This window comes from Plutella xylostella, chromosome 15, assembly GCF_932276165.1.
Source record: "Plutella xylostella chromosome 15, ilPluXylo3.1, whole genome shotgun sequence".
NCBI lineage: Eukaryota > Metazoa > Arthropoda > Insecta > Lepidoptera > Plutellidae > Plutella > Plutella xylostella.
In genome coordinates, this window is record NC_063995.1 from 9543270 (window position 1) to 9561291 (window position 18022).

At 41.0% G+C, this 18022-nt stretch overlaps 1 protein-coding gene across 3 annotated transcripts; it reads left to right on the top strand.

Moving 5' to 3' along the window:
* Positions 1 to 397: 397 nt before the first annotated feature.
* LOC105383558 (ATP-dependent RNA helicase bel) lies at positions 398 to 14986 on the top strand. 3 transcript variants are annotated; one of them, XM_038108063.2, is made up of 14 exons: positions 398 to 615; positions 1316 to 1412; positions 2607 to 2804; positions 3328 to 3464; positions 3757 to 3903; positions 5587 to 5730; positions 6404 to 6615; positions 7063 to 7188; positions 7776 to 8130; positions 8376 to 8502; positions 8915 to 9067; positions 9503 to 9698; positions 10222 to 10394; positions 13518 to 14986. In XM_038108063.2, exons 1-14 carry the CDS (start codon positions 571 to 573, stop codon positions 13628 to 13630), a joined length of 2223 nt encoding a protein of 740 aa, XP_037963991.1. In that variant the 5' UTR covers positions 398 to 570; the 3' UTR covers positions 13631 to 14986. The 3 variants fall into 3 exon arrangements, with proteins under 3 accessions (XP_037963991.1, XP_037963992.1, XP_011551930.2); XM_038108064.2 differs by having other exon boundaries at positions 3331 to 3464; XM_011553628.3 differs by having other exon boundaries at positions 399 to 615; positions 2634 to 2804.
* The last annotated feature ends 3036 nt before the right edge of the window (positions 14987 to 18022 follow it).

Sequence of the window (18022 nt, forward strand, 5' to 3'; positions counted from 1 at the left end):
TCTATGTGTGCCCTTCGTCAACAGATCCAGTTTTTTTTATACAGTTGTAATAACGTTATCTAAATAAATATTTATTGGTTTCACTATTATAGCCTTCATATTAACACCTTCTTACTTGTATAAGAGCTTTTTTTGTGGATGGTAAGTTGTTTTTAAAATACAAATAGGTAGGAAGTTAACAGGCAGTGCCCTCATTTAATTTCAGGACTTTATAGTTTCACTGTAGGTCCGGACCCAATCCATGGCAAACATTGCTGCGGAACTTGCGTTTATCTTCATACAAAATTAATGTCTATGAAAATTGGACCCCGTTATAACCAGCAATCAAATAATTTTTACTTCTACAGTGAAAAGAGAATCCAACAAAGAATAATTCATGGCAACATCGTAAACCATAAACAAAAAAAAAATTTAGAACAAAAACTGCGATTGAAATGAAAAGTGAATTCTGGAGAAAAATTGAAGTCTTTACATGTGATTTGTGATTTTGTGTGTGCAAAATTCATTGTAGACTGTTTTTTAATATTTCCGGAGCAAAGTTCCCAAAAATACGTACCGCTTGGTAGTAATATGAGTAATGTTACCAACCAAAATGGAACAGGTCTAGAGCAGCAGGTCGGTACCTCATGTATAAAATTGTATTGATTTTTATTGTACCTAGGGTTAATCTTGTTTCATTGGTCAGAAAACGATCGGTCTGGCGCAAATCATTGTTTTTAATTCATCATCTAGGTCAAGAGTTCCTTTTTATAGTCCTAACTTTCAAAAACCCGACCGCTTTGCTTGTCTTCAACTTTGCGGAATCAATATGGCGCCTTCACTCTTCTGCTGAATGTACCTAATAGAGGGTTGTATTAGTCACGCTGTGATTTCTCTATCCGTGATCCGTATTTTGCAAATTTTCCTTACACTCCCACCGCCGAGGTCATTGTCACGCGCTGTCAGCATGCCATGTCAGATTTAGCTGAATGGCTCAAATTAGAACTCGAGTGGCACCTACATATTCTAATGAATGGAAACTTTTTCCTGATCAAACTGATTCCTGAAGTGAGATAAAACTGCTTACATTAATATTAGTAATAATAATAGTAGTTCTAGATGTCTTTTTTTTCTAATAACTTGCTGTCTTGCCTAGACCTAGACATACTTAGGTTAACCTATGAAAGCTAGATCCAAGATATTTTCTTTAAAAATTCAAATTGAAACCCAACATCATAAACAATTAGGTACTTACAGTACAACTAATTTCTAACCGTACCTGTAAAATGTATATTTTAATAAGTAGGTAATAACAAGTATGCATGCATGTTTCCAGCTTGCTGGTCTGGACTTGCAGTCCCAGGCTCCCAAGAGCACTGGACGCTACATCCCTCCGCACCTCCGCAGGCAGCTGACGACCAACGCTCCACAGGGTGAGTTGTGCTTTACACTTCCAGATATTATGTTGCAGTTGATACACTCTTGAAAGCTTCATGCTTTTGTACAGTTTGGTCCACACAACTTATAGTTCCAGAAGTTGGCTGTGATTATACTTTTATACCTTGTCAAACTAACAAACTGCCTATTAATTTTTTCCATATTCTTTCAAAGTTTGACAAAGCACATAAGGGCCCAGCCAACATCAGTAACATTCAAGTTTTTGGACCAAGCTGTAAATTGTGAAAGGCATTTTTTATTATGTGCACTTGTTGCAGTAATAAGAGCTGTCTCAATATTTAAAATGCATTTTGGCATTGATATCTCAGGTGTTTGATTCTAGATAGCATTTCATTGATACTTAATTTATAACTATCTGTCTTTACCAATATTAGAAAATAATGAAAAAATTGCATTAGAGGTTTACTTCTTTAGAAGTTTATAAACTTTCTGAACATAAATAACTTATTTAATATTAACATAACTTGATTAAGGTTTCAAACTCACAGGTTGGATTATTACTCAGTAATTTAATGACATAAAAAATATGATGTGATAAGGCATTTAGGTGAATGAACCTATACTTATTACATGTAATCATACACAGATTGATATAAGAGAACAACTGTTTTTAGGTTTTTCAGGAAGCTTAAATTTAATTAACCAACACACATACTTTCAATATTACAATTATCTGAAATTACTCTTCTAATTGTATTAAATCAGATTCACTTTCAGAAGGCCAAGTAACAATGAATGTGGTAACTAGTGCAAAAATATTAAGCTAATGGCATGTTACATTGTTCTATTATACATAGTACAGTTATGTTCCCATTTCAAAATTAGCAAAAGATATTCTTGCATTTCTTGCTGTGTAAATGTTATTTTTTTATATATATTTTGCATGCTTTCTTAAACACATACACTAAGTTAGAGACCTCTGACTTAGAGGATCTGAATAGCATTAATCAAGTCTCTTAACCTTATATGCCCGGGTTTCAATAAACTCCTAGCACAGCAGTCCCGCTTAACTGTATCATCAGCCAATAATCTATAGAAAGGTATTATTTTTATATGTGCACAGAACAACACAGTCACAGAACTGTGTAGTATGCATTTTGAGAGATAACAATATGTTGTCTATCTGTGTCAAACAAGTCCTAATAATCCGAGCCGAGTGTCGCTTTCAGACACTGATGAGGTGAGTTGTTTGCCAGGCGACGAGTCGAAGGGGCGTTCGGACGCGCGCAGCGGCGACAGTCGCGACCGCGCGTACGGCGGCGGCGGCGGCGGCGGCGGCAGCGCGCGCTACGACCGCGGCGGGCGGCGCGACGAGCGGTCGGACCGCGACGGGTACGACTCGCGGTACCCACGGCGCGACCGGCCTGGTGAGTCTACACCTTTAGCTAGTATGTCGATCTGTCTGGGGTAAATGAGTCAGAGAGCATGACGTATCATCAGTTCCTTATATACCTAGGTCCTAAACTATTTCACCAGAGTTAGACAATACCTCTCATGAGATTGTATAAGTCAATGGAGTTCATTATTCTCAGACTTTATTGATTTCTTATCATATCAACCCACTTACTTTATCTTGACGCCTTTGTCTGCCGTAAGGATCGATAAAGATAACTTATTATTATGTGTACGTACACCTAGACTTAGTGATTGATTTCAATTTGCATATAATTAGTGATGTAAATATATCTTTCTAGCGTTAATTTACATTCCACCATTAAGGATTTCTTCCCTTTTCGGTGCCTCGTGTGTAAGTTTAGCATTAAAATGAAAACTTACACTCGACTTACAAAGCCGAAGACTAAAACCAACCAACATTATTGATCATACATTGCCAAACCAATATGACCCATAACCTCACACCATTAATTACTTTTATCCTCTGTTGTTTAGCGGACGCGCCGGCGTCCCGTGACGGCGGCAGTCAGAATGGCGACTCTGACCGCTGGTCCGAGTCCACGGAGCGCTGGCCCGAGCGCCGCGGCGGCCGCGAGCCCACTCGCGACATCCGACGCGATGAGGACTTTCAGGTAATTGAAATAAAGCATTATTTAACTAAATTACAAATGTACAGCTGCATAATAGTTGTAGGAATATGAAAAAAAGTTCACGTAGTCGGTATGTAAGCTGCCACTATGCCAAGAATACAAACATGGCTAATCTGCGTCAGTGATTTAGACATTGGATTAGTTTGTCAGGACGTTTTTTTGCCCTCTATAACATAATATATATGTGTGACGTGACGAATATCTGAGTAAGATAAGAATGTGTTATATAAGTTAGTGTGACTCTTCTTCCTAACCCTACATTGCATACCCGCAGCCACGCGAGCAGCAGGAGCCCCCGAAGCCGGGCAACGACCGCTGGAAGGAGCCGGAGCGCTCGGCTGATGACCGCGGGAGCTCGCGCTGGGCGTCCGACGACGTGCGCCGCGGCGGCGGCGGCGGCGGCAGAGGCGGTCGCGATGAGGTTAGCTATGTTCCTTCTAGGTCCTTGAAGTTAATATTTTTTATCTTTTAAGGTAGGTAGTTTTATAACATCTTAATATTTTTAGGTACTATTTTAGTTTATGTTTTTTCCTTGAAGTTCAATTCTAAAATTGGCATTGGGTGTCCGGCAAAGGTAACTTAGCAAGAGAATCAGGTGGTAACACCAATAAAGGGGTTTTGGGATTAATAGGAGGCAAAACAGGACAAAACAAGTGAAGGCACAAGAAATTATTGCTTTTGAATGCTGTTGAATATACGTCGATTTAAAACAAGTGATATAAATCCATAACAAAATACACAAAACCAACCAACCGTCTATTTTACTGTAATGATGTGTAGGTAAGTAACGGTGTATTTTTTGCAAGTATACTTTCACTTTCCCCTCAGTGACTAAAGAAATAGCATGCTTACAATAGGTGGGTGGTCTCAGCCGTGAATATAACCTATATTGTACTTTTAATCTTGCGTTACTAGTTTAATAAGCACTTTTAGTCAAAACTGAACCATTTGTGCTTATACACACCAAATATAATTTACAAAGTAAGGTAGCACAATAACCCATTTATCTAATTCACACTTCAATACGTAGATAAAAACTATCCGGTCGTTTGGCTGATAACGGATTCGCATCTAAGCGTTATTGTATAAAAACGCTTACGTTGTTGGCACGAAATCACACACACATCACATCACGATTCGCTGAGCAATGATAAGAATGTTTCAATGTATCATCGCGCTAATTTTGCGTGGAGACCGATTATGTTGTGATATGATACGATACACGTGGCTGAGTTAGTGTGTGGGTGGTCTGAAATGAAATAGTTTATTGATTGCATTATATTTCATCTCGTAATTTATCAGAGAAATAAAGTAAGGCCACTGAACCGACGACCTATTGAATGATGAGGAAAGCTGAGGACACGGTGTTCCGAGGCAATTCAGGAATATTGTGTAGGATTAAATAAGATTTAATAACATTGTGTATTAGTAAAATGAATCGGAAACGGCTTATAACACAACTGATTGATTTCCTTCACTTATAATTGCAGGCACAAAGAATGAGGTTACTAGGTCCATTCAATTGTATAGTTTCCTCGCATTCTTTTGCACCGTAACTAAGTTAGCAATTGTCGTAATTTACCAATTGGATATGCTAGGTATTTGAAATTATAAACAAGTTATTACAATTGTAATTCGTGGTCCTTTATTTAGGTAATTTTTACTGGATTTTGGAGAGGACAATAGTTGAATTTTATCACGAGTGTTGAACTAACTTTGAACTTCTAACATTTAACACGTTTTCCGCATATTTTTTTTTAGTTTATCTCTATAGGCTCAATAAGTTGAATGCTCTACATGATAATTTAAGTAGATATATATGCATATAGGTTCCATTCGAGAGAACCAGGTGCAACTAACACCCTCCCTCGCGGATAAAATTATAGATCCCTTATAATTTTACTTTTGTAATACAAATGTAAAACAAATTGAATTCTTTGCCACTCCCATATAAACACAGTACGACCTCTAGTCATAAAATGTATGCGACTTTTTTTGAAAATTTTAATGCAAATGCTTGATTTGTTTATATTTAAGGAGCGCCTATAGTTAAAATTTTCTCCTATCACCTCCATTCATAACCACCCACTCTCTCCATCCGCAGAACGACTGGACGATCCCGCTGCCGCGCGACGAGCGTGTGGAGCTGGAGCTGTTCGGCACCGGCAACACCGGCATCAACTTCAGCAAGTATGAGGACATACCGGTGGAGGCCAGCGGCGACCGCGTGCCCGACTTTATTACTAGCGTGAGTGCAACTGTTTTATATTTACATAGTTTGAGCACGGGTAGTGAGCGACGGGAAGGAACTCCTATGCTATGAGGGTAACTCCTATGCCAATCCTAAGTACTGGGGCATAGCATAGCTTCAGGTGTAGGGTTCAACACCGGCATTAACTTCAGTAAGTACGAGGACATCCCGGTGGAGGCCAGCGGCGACCACGTGCCCGACTTTATTACTAGCGTGAGTACAACTGTTTTAGTCTGGCTCTAATGTTTGAAGCTGTGTGTGAAAAGATTGGCCAGTCAAGCGTCAGTCTGACGTATATAAGGAACGATAGAGGCTGCTATTATGCTCGGTAAGTATAGTGAGTTAGGCATAAGGTATCAACAACGCGGGCATCAACTTCAGCAAGACATCCTGGTCGAGGCTAGCCTGCTTGAGCTCGACGTCCTGTAAGTAAACGGCACATGCCATGTACTCAGACTGGGATGTAGTATAACAACTTCAGTGGCCAGGTCTACCAGAAGATGGCACTAAAAGATGAACTGAATTAAAAAAGAGGGTGGGGTATGTTTGACTTCAACTCAGGCTGAAGTTAAATGCAGCTAGAATAACGGCCCTACCCTACCTATCAAGTGAGAATTTATGTGTTTTTGTCTATGTGCACAAAATAACAGACTTTCCCTTTCATCCGCAGTTCGACGACGTCAACCTGACAGACATAATGCGTCAGAACATCGCGTCGGCGCGCTACGACAAGCCGACGCCGGTGCAGAAGTACGCGATCCCGATCGTGTGCGGGCGCCGCGACGTGATGGCGTGCGCGCAGACCGGCTCGGGCAAGACGGCCGCCTTCCTCGTGCCCATCCTCAACCAGATGTACGAGGCCGGGCCCGTCAAGCACACCGGGTAAGATCTTCGGTTGAATTTTCTGAGAGGTCGGAAGAGTTTCCATAATTTTAAAGAAAAAGAAGGATGATAGTTGTCTTTCTATTGTTGTAATAAAAGGAGTCTGCGTCTTGGTTGCTGCAGCAATGATAGGCATCATTTTTTATTGTAATCTAGTGTTACTCCCCTGATGTCGCTTCAGCAGCGCCAACTGCCACCACCACAGCTATACAGCGTGTTGCAAAAAGGGTATACTAAGCCGAAACCAACAGATGCAGCATGTTATATCTAAGCCCGACAATGAAATCAAAATTCGTGAAAAAAATTACGCACCCGCATAAACACCCTGTATATGTAGTTGCATATAATGTACCTATTGCATATTTACACCAAACGTACAAACAGCTGTTATTCCATTCCAGACCATTTTAACACTTTATTAAATATCCAATCTGTGTTGTATTGCAGGCAGTTCCAGCGGCGTAAGCAGTACCCGCTGGGGCTGGTGCTGGCGCCCACGCGCGAGCTCGCCACGCAGATCTTCGACGAGGCGCGCAAGTTCGCCTACCGCTCGCGAGTGCGCCCCTGCGTCGTGTGAGTGTAGTATTTATCAAGCGTTTTGTTCATTAGACTTGTTATTTACAATGACTATCAGATAACTAATTTACATTATTACTATCAGAATCCAGAAGCCAAAATTGTAAACATAGCTTATAGGCCATTTACGGGATCCATCTTGCCTGCCAGTGCGTGTGGATGGCAAGAGGGTAAATCGCTTCAGCCCAGTTATACAGTCATAACGAATCGCGTAGCCGGGCTAATTATTGCTACATAAAATTCTCGTTCATCGCTCTCGTCTCGTCTCGACATATAGTGCCACAAACTTATCTGTTCCGGTGACAGCGAACTTAATTGATCCATATCTCATTACTTACTAATGAATTGTATATTTTAAAACATTAGATGGGTTTAATAACACCGCAAGAGCGAAATAACAATACGAGCAAACTTAAAATCTTATAGAATTAAGAAATATTAGAGATTTATTTGAGCTGTCACGGGAACAGATAAGTTTGTGGCACTATATTTGTATTGATTTTTATTTTTGTCAGTGTAAAAAAAAAAAAAAAAATTATATGCCTATCTTCAGTCTCCTTGTAACCCAATAACATCCATTACAGCTACGGAGGTTCCCCGATCCACGAGCAGTTCCGCGAACTAGAGCGCGGCTGCCACCTCCTCGTGGCCACGCCCGGTCGCCTGGTGGACATGCTGACCCGCGGCCGCGTGGCGCTGGACCACTGCCGCCATCTCGTGCTCGACGAGGCCGACCGCATGCTCGACATGGGCTTCGAGCCGCAGATCCGAAAGATCGTCGAGGGCCACACGATGCCCAAGACCGGCGACCGCCAGACGCTCATGTTCTCCGCCACGTTCCCCAAGCAGATCCAGGTGTTGGCGCAGGACTTCCTGAGCAACTACGTGTTCTTGGCGGTCGGGCGGGTCGGGTCCACGTCCGAGAATATTACCCAGAAGGTGAGCTTTGACCTAATAGGTTATACCCAGTAGATGGCTAGCTTATTTTTGTGCAGGCAACTTAGTTGACGAAATGAAAGAGTGTAGGACTGTAGGTGTTAAAAACAGTCATGTGATATCATCAATTTATAGGACTGATATGATGTTACACCTTTAGACCTGCCAGATGCCTTCAGAAATAAATTTAAATATGTTTACTACTTGCCTTTTCCATCATCATTACTCACATTTTATTTTGTTCATAGGTTGTCTGGGTAGAAGAGTCACAAAAGCGTTCCTTCCTCCTGGATCTTCTAAATGCTTCCAACCTGCTCCGCAGTTCGCGCCCCGAAGAGGATCAATTGACCCTTGTCTTTGTTGAGACTAAGAAAGGTACAATTATAAATACATACTTGTTGAGGTAAAAACCAGGTTCTCATCATATTATCTCACCACATTAATGTGGTCATCACCAGCATTAAAAAAATATTGTTGTAACTATTCAGAGTTACTATTTAAAAGCTTTCATTTGCTGGCAAATGTGCTTACAGTATATCAAACTAACCATAATATCTTTATCAGATCTATTCCTTTTATATAGATTAAAGAGTAAGCATATTTCGGATCGCAGGAGAAGTCTGTTCAATGCATATTATATAAACTATTGCACACTAGGCCACCGCCGGTCCCTATCATTTAAAATACATGCAAATGACTTTTGCACTGCGGCCTGATACGAATATGTACGAACATTTCAACCTGTATGTAATTTCTTGTAGACTATACATAAATGATAACTCCCCAGGCGCGGACCAGCTGGAGGAGTACCTGGACCACGAGGGCTACCCGGTGACGTCGATCCACGGCGACCGCACGCAGCGCGAGCGCGAGGAGGCGCTGCGCCGCTTCCGCACCGGGCAGACGCCCATACTCGTCGCCACCGCTGTCGCCGCTAGAGGTAGGGGCACTTGTTCATTGCCATCGTAATCAACCCACACACCACAACCAATAGCAGCACACAGGCCGTTCAAAAATAACACCACCAACTCTTTAACTCGACCTTGTTCTTTAGCAACTACTGGCTCATTGCACTGTAATCTGTCTCACGTTGCGTGTGATTGGTGGTGGTAGAATAGTCTGAAACGGTTACCTTTCTATAATGCTGATAGATATGGCCCATTTAGCAGTTGCATAGAACCTGTCTCGACATTGTTTGTATTGAGTCTTTAACTTGGCAGCTGCCCGCATTACAACCAATTTGGCCATACATAAACAAACCCTTTATTTTTACCAAAAACTCAATTTACATTGATTGTTTGAAACGTAAACTGCAATAGTTAAACACTGTGACGCAACCGTTAAACCAGCCACTAACCCTACCTCTCTCCCCCAGGTCTGGACATCCCGCACGTGCGTCACGTGATCAACTTCGACCTGCCTTCGGACGTGGAGGAGTATGTCCACCGCATCGGTCGTACAGGGCGCATGGGCAACCTGGGCGTGGCCACGTCCTTCTTCAACGACTCCAACCGCGGCCTCGCGCGGGACCTCATCGAGCTTCTGGTGGAGGCCAAGCAGGATGTGCCCAAGTGAGTTACAGTCTTTGACTAGATAATATGTATCGCTATAGGTGCATAGTGCATACTGCTAGACTGCGGAAGCACTACTTACAGTTCTGTCAGAGAGTGACAGAACAGTTCAATAGCTAAAGCGCCCACTAACTTTTTTATGAATAAGGGGGTAGTCTTTACAGTATAGCACCCACCCGAGCTAAGTAGTGCTTACTGTCTGCTGAAATACAGATCCAGTTCGGAGGACAGTGCTCAATTTTTATATGTATCAAATTTATGGTTAAATAATTAAATCTATGCTTAATTGAGTAACACAGGGAGTGCTTCATCATCTGCACACCATGTAGTAGACGGGTGCTAGAGATGGGCGTCTTCAATAAAGGTGATTTTCAACTCTTCGACAAAGCGTCACTTTATGGAGCCAGCTCCACATCAAAACTTATAATGCATGTAGATTTTAAAACTTAAAAAATCCTAGAAACGCCCACAATATAGCCGAGGCCACCACATACATCATAACACCCATTATTCCCATTCACAGTTGGCTGACAAGCTGCGCAGCCGACGGGCGCTCGGGCGGCGGCGGGCGGCGCGCGGGCTCGCGCTCGGGCGGCGGCTCCGGCAACCGCTTCGGGGGCAGCGGCTTCGGCGCTCGGGACTTCCGTACCCAGCCGCGCACCGCCACGCGCTCCGGCGGACCCTCCATGGGCGGAGGTGAGGGTTCATTGATCTTTGTTCTTATGCTGGAAGAACTAATGGTTATAGTAAGCTTGAGTGTGACTCAGTGCGTAATTCTGAACACATTTTTAAAGGCCACAAAACGTTTTCCCATTACGAAAACGAGTACCACTACGCTGTACCACTTTTGCACCGCACTGTATTTACTGTATGATCTAGAGCAGTGTTTTTCAACCTGTGGGTCGCGACCCCCTGGGGGGTCGCGAAGCTTCTGTAGGGGGGTCGCCAAAGGGCGAAAAAACTGGGAACTTTAGTACAAAAACAATAAAGACAATTAGTACTCATACTTTAAAAATAAAAAAAAAACTTAAATGAAAAGGCTGAGCTTGTTTTTTATTAATTAAATTATCTCATGGATCTGTTTTAGTACAATAGACCACATCCACACAGTAAGGCAGATTACACAGAATACCGAAGAGTATAATCAGCCTCTGTGTCTAGCCTTTGTGGACTATGAAAACGCCTCCATCCAACTAAACTCCATCGAGACATGGGAAATTTTGGTAGCGTTGCAGAGATTTCAAATCGAATGGCGCTATATCGAGGAGTTGAGGAGTCTGTACGATGCCGCCGGACTTGGCATATGTATAAATGACGAGTGCATGACACAACTCTCTGCTTCGCGGACGACATCGTTATTATGGCAGAATCTCTGCAGGAACTCAGCTGGATGATGGAAGTGGCCTAAATGCTGCTTCCCAACGTGTAGGCTTCGGGGTATAAATTTGGACAAGACGAAAGTCATATAGGTACAATGCTCACATCGAACTGGAGCCGATGATCGTTGGTGAGGCAACAATCGAATTTGTGCAAGATATGTCTACCTCGGGGAGACAAAAGGCAAATTTGGCTAGGCAGAAGCAACTTCGACAAGGAGGCTGCAAGGCGCATCCAACTGGGTTGGGCTGTATTCGGAAAACTTCGTCAGCACATATTCTCCTTGGCCATCCCTCAGAGCCTGAAGACTAAAGATTTCAACCAGTGCGTCCTGCCAGTGATGACGTATGGTGCAGAGACGTGGGCACTGATGACGGTAGGACTAGTCCACCTATATAAAGTCGCTCAGCGTGCTATGGAGAGAGCTATGCTTGGGGTTTCTCTGATAAATCGTATCGGAAATGAGGTTTTCCGTCAGTCAGAGGATTAAGATAAGATAAGATAAGATAAGATATTCTTTATTTGCACACAAAAATATGGACAACAATACAAAACTTAATCTAACACATATGTACAAATGGCGGTCTTATCGCTTAAAGCGATTTCTTCCAGACAACCTTTGGGTGGAAGGATATTTAGATGTAAAGAAGGGTAAAGTGTACTAGGAATAAAGAATATACCATAAATATTTATACCAATATACCAATACCCATATACCAATACATACTACCTACAATATATTTACATATATAATTTATATACCTAGCATCATAATATATAATATATTAAAATATATATTAATATATAATAAAATACATACCACGTTACTTATATATAATAATAAGCATATTAAAGAGGATATAGTGATCTTCATTCAAGAGCCGAGGAAATGGTCTTTTAACATCCTTTTGAATGAGGCCAATGACGGTGCTTTCCGTATACTAAGTGGGAGATCGTTCCATAAAGTGATTGCTTGTATGGTGAAGGATTCACTGAAGAATTTTGTAGTATGGGGTGGAATATTCAGCCGTAGGTTTTGTGAGGAACGCAAACCCCGGCTGTGGGATTCATGTCGAAAGTGAAATCGCTCTTTGAGATAATCGGGGTACGCTGGGTTAAACAGTATTGAGTAAAGAAGTGAAAGAATGTGAGTATTCCGGCGAAGGCGAATGGGGAGCCACTTGAGCTTAGCGCGATACTCTGAAACATGGTCATACTTGCGTAAACCAAATATAAACCGTATACAGACATTCTGGAGGCGCTCAAGTTTGTTAAGTTGCTCTTCGGTAAGATCGGGATAACATGAGTCGGCATAATCTAGAATAGGAAGAAGTAGGGATTGAGAAAGCACAATTTTGGTGGCTGTGGGCAAGAAATTTCGCAGTCTGCGGAGTGATCCTGCAGAAGCGAACACCTTCCGACTGACCTCGTCAAGCTGCGTCTTCCAGGTCATAGCATTGTCCATGTAGACCCCCAAGTTTTTCACCTGTTTACTCCAAGGTATGTGGACACCATCAAAAACTATTGGAGGGAGGGCATTGTAGTCAACAAATGAGCTGAATCTGGGGCTGCCTAATATAATGACCTGCGTTTTGTTTGGGTTGACTTTCAAACCGTAATTTTGACTCCACGCCAGTATATAATCCAAGTCAGTGTTGGTTTTATGTATGGCAACTGGGAGGTCGGAAATTGGAGCATGGTTATAAAATTTGTAGATCATCTGCATAAAGGTGGTAGGAAGAAGAGATGTTGTTGGATATACTATTTATGAATATTGCGAAGAGAAGAGGAGACGATTACTATTAAGATTACTGGCATAGCTATCAAAATATGCAAGCTGACTGAAGTGGCAGTAGGCTGGTCATATCTGCCGAAAAAGTTCTCGAGTGGAGACCACGAATAGGCAAACGTAGCGTGGGTAGGCCTTCCTGCCTGGTTCAAAGACGACGACCACAAGTATTTATTTTTTTGTAAAGCCGGTGGTTTGTCTTTTTACTTTCATTTCACCTTTGAAAACTTTTATTCAAGATATTGAAATGCTCAAAAAAGTCAGATAGAAAAAGCTAATTGTACATGGCCACACGTATTCTAAGTGTGTAATTCTAAAATAACGTGTTTTTAAATCCGATAAGTATGTACTACTTTGAATCCTAATCATGGAGACCATCAATACGTCGTATGGAATGAATATTGGGAATACTGTAACATACACATACACCGAAAGGGTCAAGGGGGTCGCGAAATATTTTTTTATACCAGGGGGGTCGCGTCATGAAAAAGGTTGAAAAACACTGATCTAGAGTGTGCCAGAAAGTTTGTTATATGCCCTTCATATTATATCGGAAAATAGTCGGCGCAGCAATGCTCATGTAGCCTGGTATTTAGTTACTACAAAGTTTATCTCTATGTTGTAAATTTGCTAACCTATATTTTTTCACGCAGGCTTCGGCTACGGCGGCGGCGGCGGTTCTTACGGCGGGTCGTACGGCGGCTCGTACGGCGGGGGCGGCGGCGGCGGCGGCGGGGGCGGCGGCCCCGACTGGTGGGACTCGTAAACACCCGCGCCACACGCACGCTCGCTCCACACATTACTTTAACCATAGACTAGAGATGCAACGTGACGCCCTAACAACCCACAAACAACCAGTACAATCGACAAGCCAATTTTTTGCGGCCCTACTTGTTTGTTAAGACGACTTTTAGCAATTGTTTAATGGCCGCCTGTTTTGTGTTGTATTTAATGTTATAGCGTGAATGAGACATGAGATTGGAGGCCATTTTTCGGCCGGTTGATTGGCTTAGTTAGGTCTAGTTTCTTGAATGCTGATTATTAAGTTGATGGTGGTGGTGATTATGGTGATGATGAAAGTTACCAGCACTAGGAAGTGTAATGATGTGTTTGAGCAAAGATTTTAATGAATGTTTTATATTTATTGATCAGCTTTTTGGAGACGTATGCATTTTTGATCGTTTTCGTTGTTGGTCATTAGGGCGTCATCTTCTGCTTCGAATATTGAATGGAGATATACTTACGCGACTACCATCGAGCGTCACCGACATTTATACTCTTTCTAATGACGAGTCCCTATTTATCAATCGTAAAGATTTTACATAATACTTTAGATATACGTTTCTTGCATTGTATTAAATTTCGCCCGAGGCGCCCCCCAACTGTCATCCCAGTCGTAACTGTTAAGTAATGTTAATGTTTTTAGATTTATTTTATTTTTCTTATAAATAAACTTATTCCGATGCACATTGTCGGAGTGAAATTGACCCGTGGCTATAGTGTTTATGGTTGTTTATACTTGGACGAGCCGTGCGACGACAGCGGGCAGCGGCGGCGGCGAGACGACGCGCGGGCGCTGAATCTCATGCGCGACGCCTGCGCCGTCAAAATATTAAGTTTCTTAATTTTCATAGTTTGAACACGGATATGATATAAAATATCTGTGCGATCCATGTGCAGGTAGGACAGAATACGTTATAGATTAGTATAATACCACGACCACGCGTCGCATTGTAGCGCGCACGCGGTACTGTGTCGACGGCTGGTCATTTTAATATAGAGAATATTTTTGATGTTCAGTAATCAGTGGATTCTAAAGTGATTAGTTATTGTGTCGATTTCGATATTTTCTATTTCCTGACGATAGCCAACTCAAACTCCTTTCATCTTAACACTCTGGATTTTTGAAGCATTTATGCACCGTAATCGAAATGTAGCTGATAATATGATAATCATTGATGCAGTAGCTTTAGAAATTGTGAAGTACCATTACCGTTTACAGGATGGCAATGAATAATTTGTGACTAAATTTTGTCCGTAGGAAATCCATTATTGTAACATCTGTCATCAATGTGGTCTATAATTTGAATGTGGATTTATCAATAAAATTTAAGAAACAGGATTTACTTGTTTTTCATTTAAATACAACCCCCCAAGTTATTCTACGTTTCCCACCCTATGGATCAGACTAGGTAGACTTCCACTTTAAGAGGAGAGTATAGCACTTGCTCGTCCATACAAAAAGAGAAAACGTTTTACTACCTCTAAATATTATCAAATCTCCAGGATGTTTTAGTATGTTATTGACACAAGGAATAACTAGGTTTATAGCTTTTTCTTTTTCCGATTTTTTTTATAGTTTCAAAGTTATAGGCACCTCAAATAACGTAATTTTTGTGTGTTGAATCAAGCCGTTGGTTGAACAATAACAATGTATTTTTTTTATTTTTAACTATTATAAAGCGATTTATAAAAACAATAATAAAAAAACACATGCATGTACTATTCTGTGTATCCGGATTAGATAAATAAAACAAAAAATGATTGTTAAGTATTATTTTATTTTATCACCTTCAAAGTATGCTCCTTCAGAAACGATACACATACGCCAACGAATTATCCAATCATGACATTTGTATAAACGAGGTTTAAACGGTGTTTGTTTAGTACTCGTGGCGAATTTTTCTAATTGTCTTCTATCGATTGTTAGTTAAAGTCATGTTGACTGTTTTATTTGACTATCGTGGTGTTGTGCACCGGAATTCTTGCCAGAAATTCAAACAGTAGGAAAATAATATTATGTGCGGGTTATGTAGAATTTAATACAGCAAATTCGACGAAGAAGGCCAGATATTTCGCACAAGGATCATCATTGTGTATGAAATTTTGAGTAAACACTCAACAAATACTATCGAGCATCCACCATATTAACCAGATATGGCTGCAGCTCTCGGCTCTAGCTTCTTTTTTTTCCTAAACTTAAATTACCACTTCGAGGCACTGTTTTCAATCGATGGAAGACAATATGGAAAAATCGCCGCGAGTACTAAACACAACTCTGAAAACAGCGTTTAAAAAAAATGTGGTGATGATTAAATAATTCGTTGGCGTATGTGTATCGTTCCTGAACATTGAACAACGCGGACTCGGGTGTACCCTCGGGAAGCGTCATAGCGATCTTTCTTGATACAAAAAAGTCTGCCAATTTTTGCGGGGGGAAATTTTACCGTTTACCATGATTATGTCTCATGGGACATATCATTATGAGTTTTAATTCCCAGCAATAAGGGTTACGTGAAGTGACATTTAATAATGAACACAGTGTCTTCATTTTTCTTGCTCAAATGTAACAATTATCGATAAGTGTTATCGATGAATTCGAGAACATGGGTTAGAAATACTAATTTCAAATTAATTAGGTATAGGTAGTTAAATTTATCTGTCTGTCTGTCTATCTCCTCTTTTATTTGCCATTTTCATAAATAGTATTTCCAATGAATTAACTTCCTCCTACCACCTTTATGCAGATGATCTTCAAATTTACACACATACTTCCCCGTCTGAACTGCATAGAGTTATTTATGATACAAAAATAATGATCTGGACCGAATCTCGGAATGGAGCAATAACTATGGGTTAAGGGTGAATCCATCGAAAACTCAAGTAATTATACTCGGGAGCCCCCGGCTAGTATCGAAACTTGATTATGAACAACTTCCAGCGGTCCTATTTGATGGTGTTCGGATCCAGTTCAGTCAGAAAGTTAAAAATCTAGGCATCATCATTGATAGTTGTATGACTTGGACGGCTCAGGTTGGAGAGGTTAGTCGGAAGGTGTTTGCTTCGGCAGCGTGTCTTCGCAGACTGCGGAACTTTCTCCCAACAGCCACCAAAATTGCGCTCGCACAATCTCTCCTTCTCCCTATTCTTGATTATGCCGACAGTTGCTATATTGATTTAACCGAGGAGCAACTCAATAAACTTGAGAGACTACAAAACTTCTGCATTCGGTTCATATATGGTTTGCGCAAATATGACCATGTTTCTGAATTTCGTCGCAAACTCAAGTGGCTCCCTATTCGCCTTCGCCGGAATACCCATATTCTCTCTCTGCTTTATTCGATACTGTTTAACCCATCTTCACCTGCATATCTTAAGGAACGTTTTGAGTTTCGTTTCACGACTCACAATAGAAATCTGCGTTCCAATGAAAACCTGCGAATAAATATTCCGTCCCATACAACCAGTTTTTACTCAAACTCTTTTACTGTCCAAGCCATCCATCTTTGGAACGCTCTCCCCTTGAACATAAGGCAAGCCCCATCACCTGCATCTTTCAAACGCATGGTAAAAAACCATTATCTTCAAGAATAAATATATTATTTTATTAATCTATGTTAAATTCTATTTATCTAATATATTTTTTGTTGTATTAAGCGTACTTTGAGCTGATATAGGTATATTGTATATTTATCCATACTATATATGTATATAATATATATATTATATATTTATTTATTTATGTATTTATTGTATGTATTTATATGAGTATTTCATTAATAATAGTTAGTAAGTATCAATGTTATTTGGATATGTATTTTTCTTTTAAAAATATTATTTGTAAATACACCTTGTAAATGCCCTTTTCTATGTTTAGTTCTTTTCTTACATCGGTTGTCTGGAAGAGATCGCTTTTAGCGATAAGACCGCCATTTGTGCATCTCTGTTATTTAAGTTAGATTTAAGTTTTTTATGGTGTGCAAATAAAGATTATTGTATTGTATTGTATTGTATTAATTAGGAATGATTAATAAACGAAGTCACCCGCTTTTCGCTGTACATTTATACTCACGTGATAGGTCGCGAGGCGTATCGCCGTTTTTGAATGAGTACGATGCACTGAAGTTGTCGAGTAAGTGGGCAACCCGACGGTCAGATGCTTTCAAGCCGCCCCTTCGGGCGGCCTCTGACTAGGCTAACGACTGCTGCCGAAGCAGCAACCGGGAACCACGGCTTAACGTCCCGTCCGAAGCACGGAAGCGTCCAGAAAAGAACCATTTGAAATCGGTAGCTCATTCTGTACCTACCAATGGCTGACCGTGTCAGTTGTTGCTTAAGGCCCGGTACAGGGTGACGTGCCGCGCCAAATTTGGGTTTT

What these genes read in the sequence shown, in the direction of transcription:
- LOC105383558 (XM_038108063.2), top strand. Translation starts at nt 571, where the DNA reads ATGAGTAATGTTACCAACCAAAATGGAACAGGTCTAGAGCAGCAG. An exon ending in GACGACCAACGCTCCACAGG is followed by an intron (nt 1,413 to 2,606) that starts GTGAGTTGTGCT and finishes TGTCGCTTTCAG; the next exon opens with ACACTGATGAGGTGAGTTGT. An exon ending in CCGAGAATATTACCCAGAAG is followed by an intron (nt 8,131 to 8,375) that starts GTGAGCTTTGAC and finishes TTTTGTTCATAG; the next exon opens with GTTGTCTGGGTAGAAGAGTC.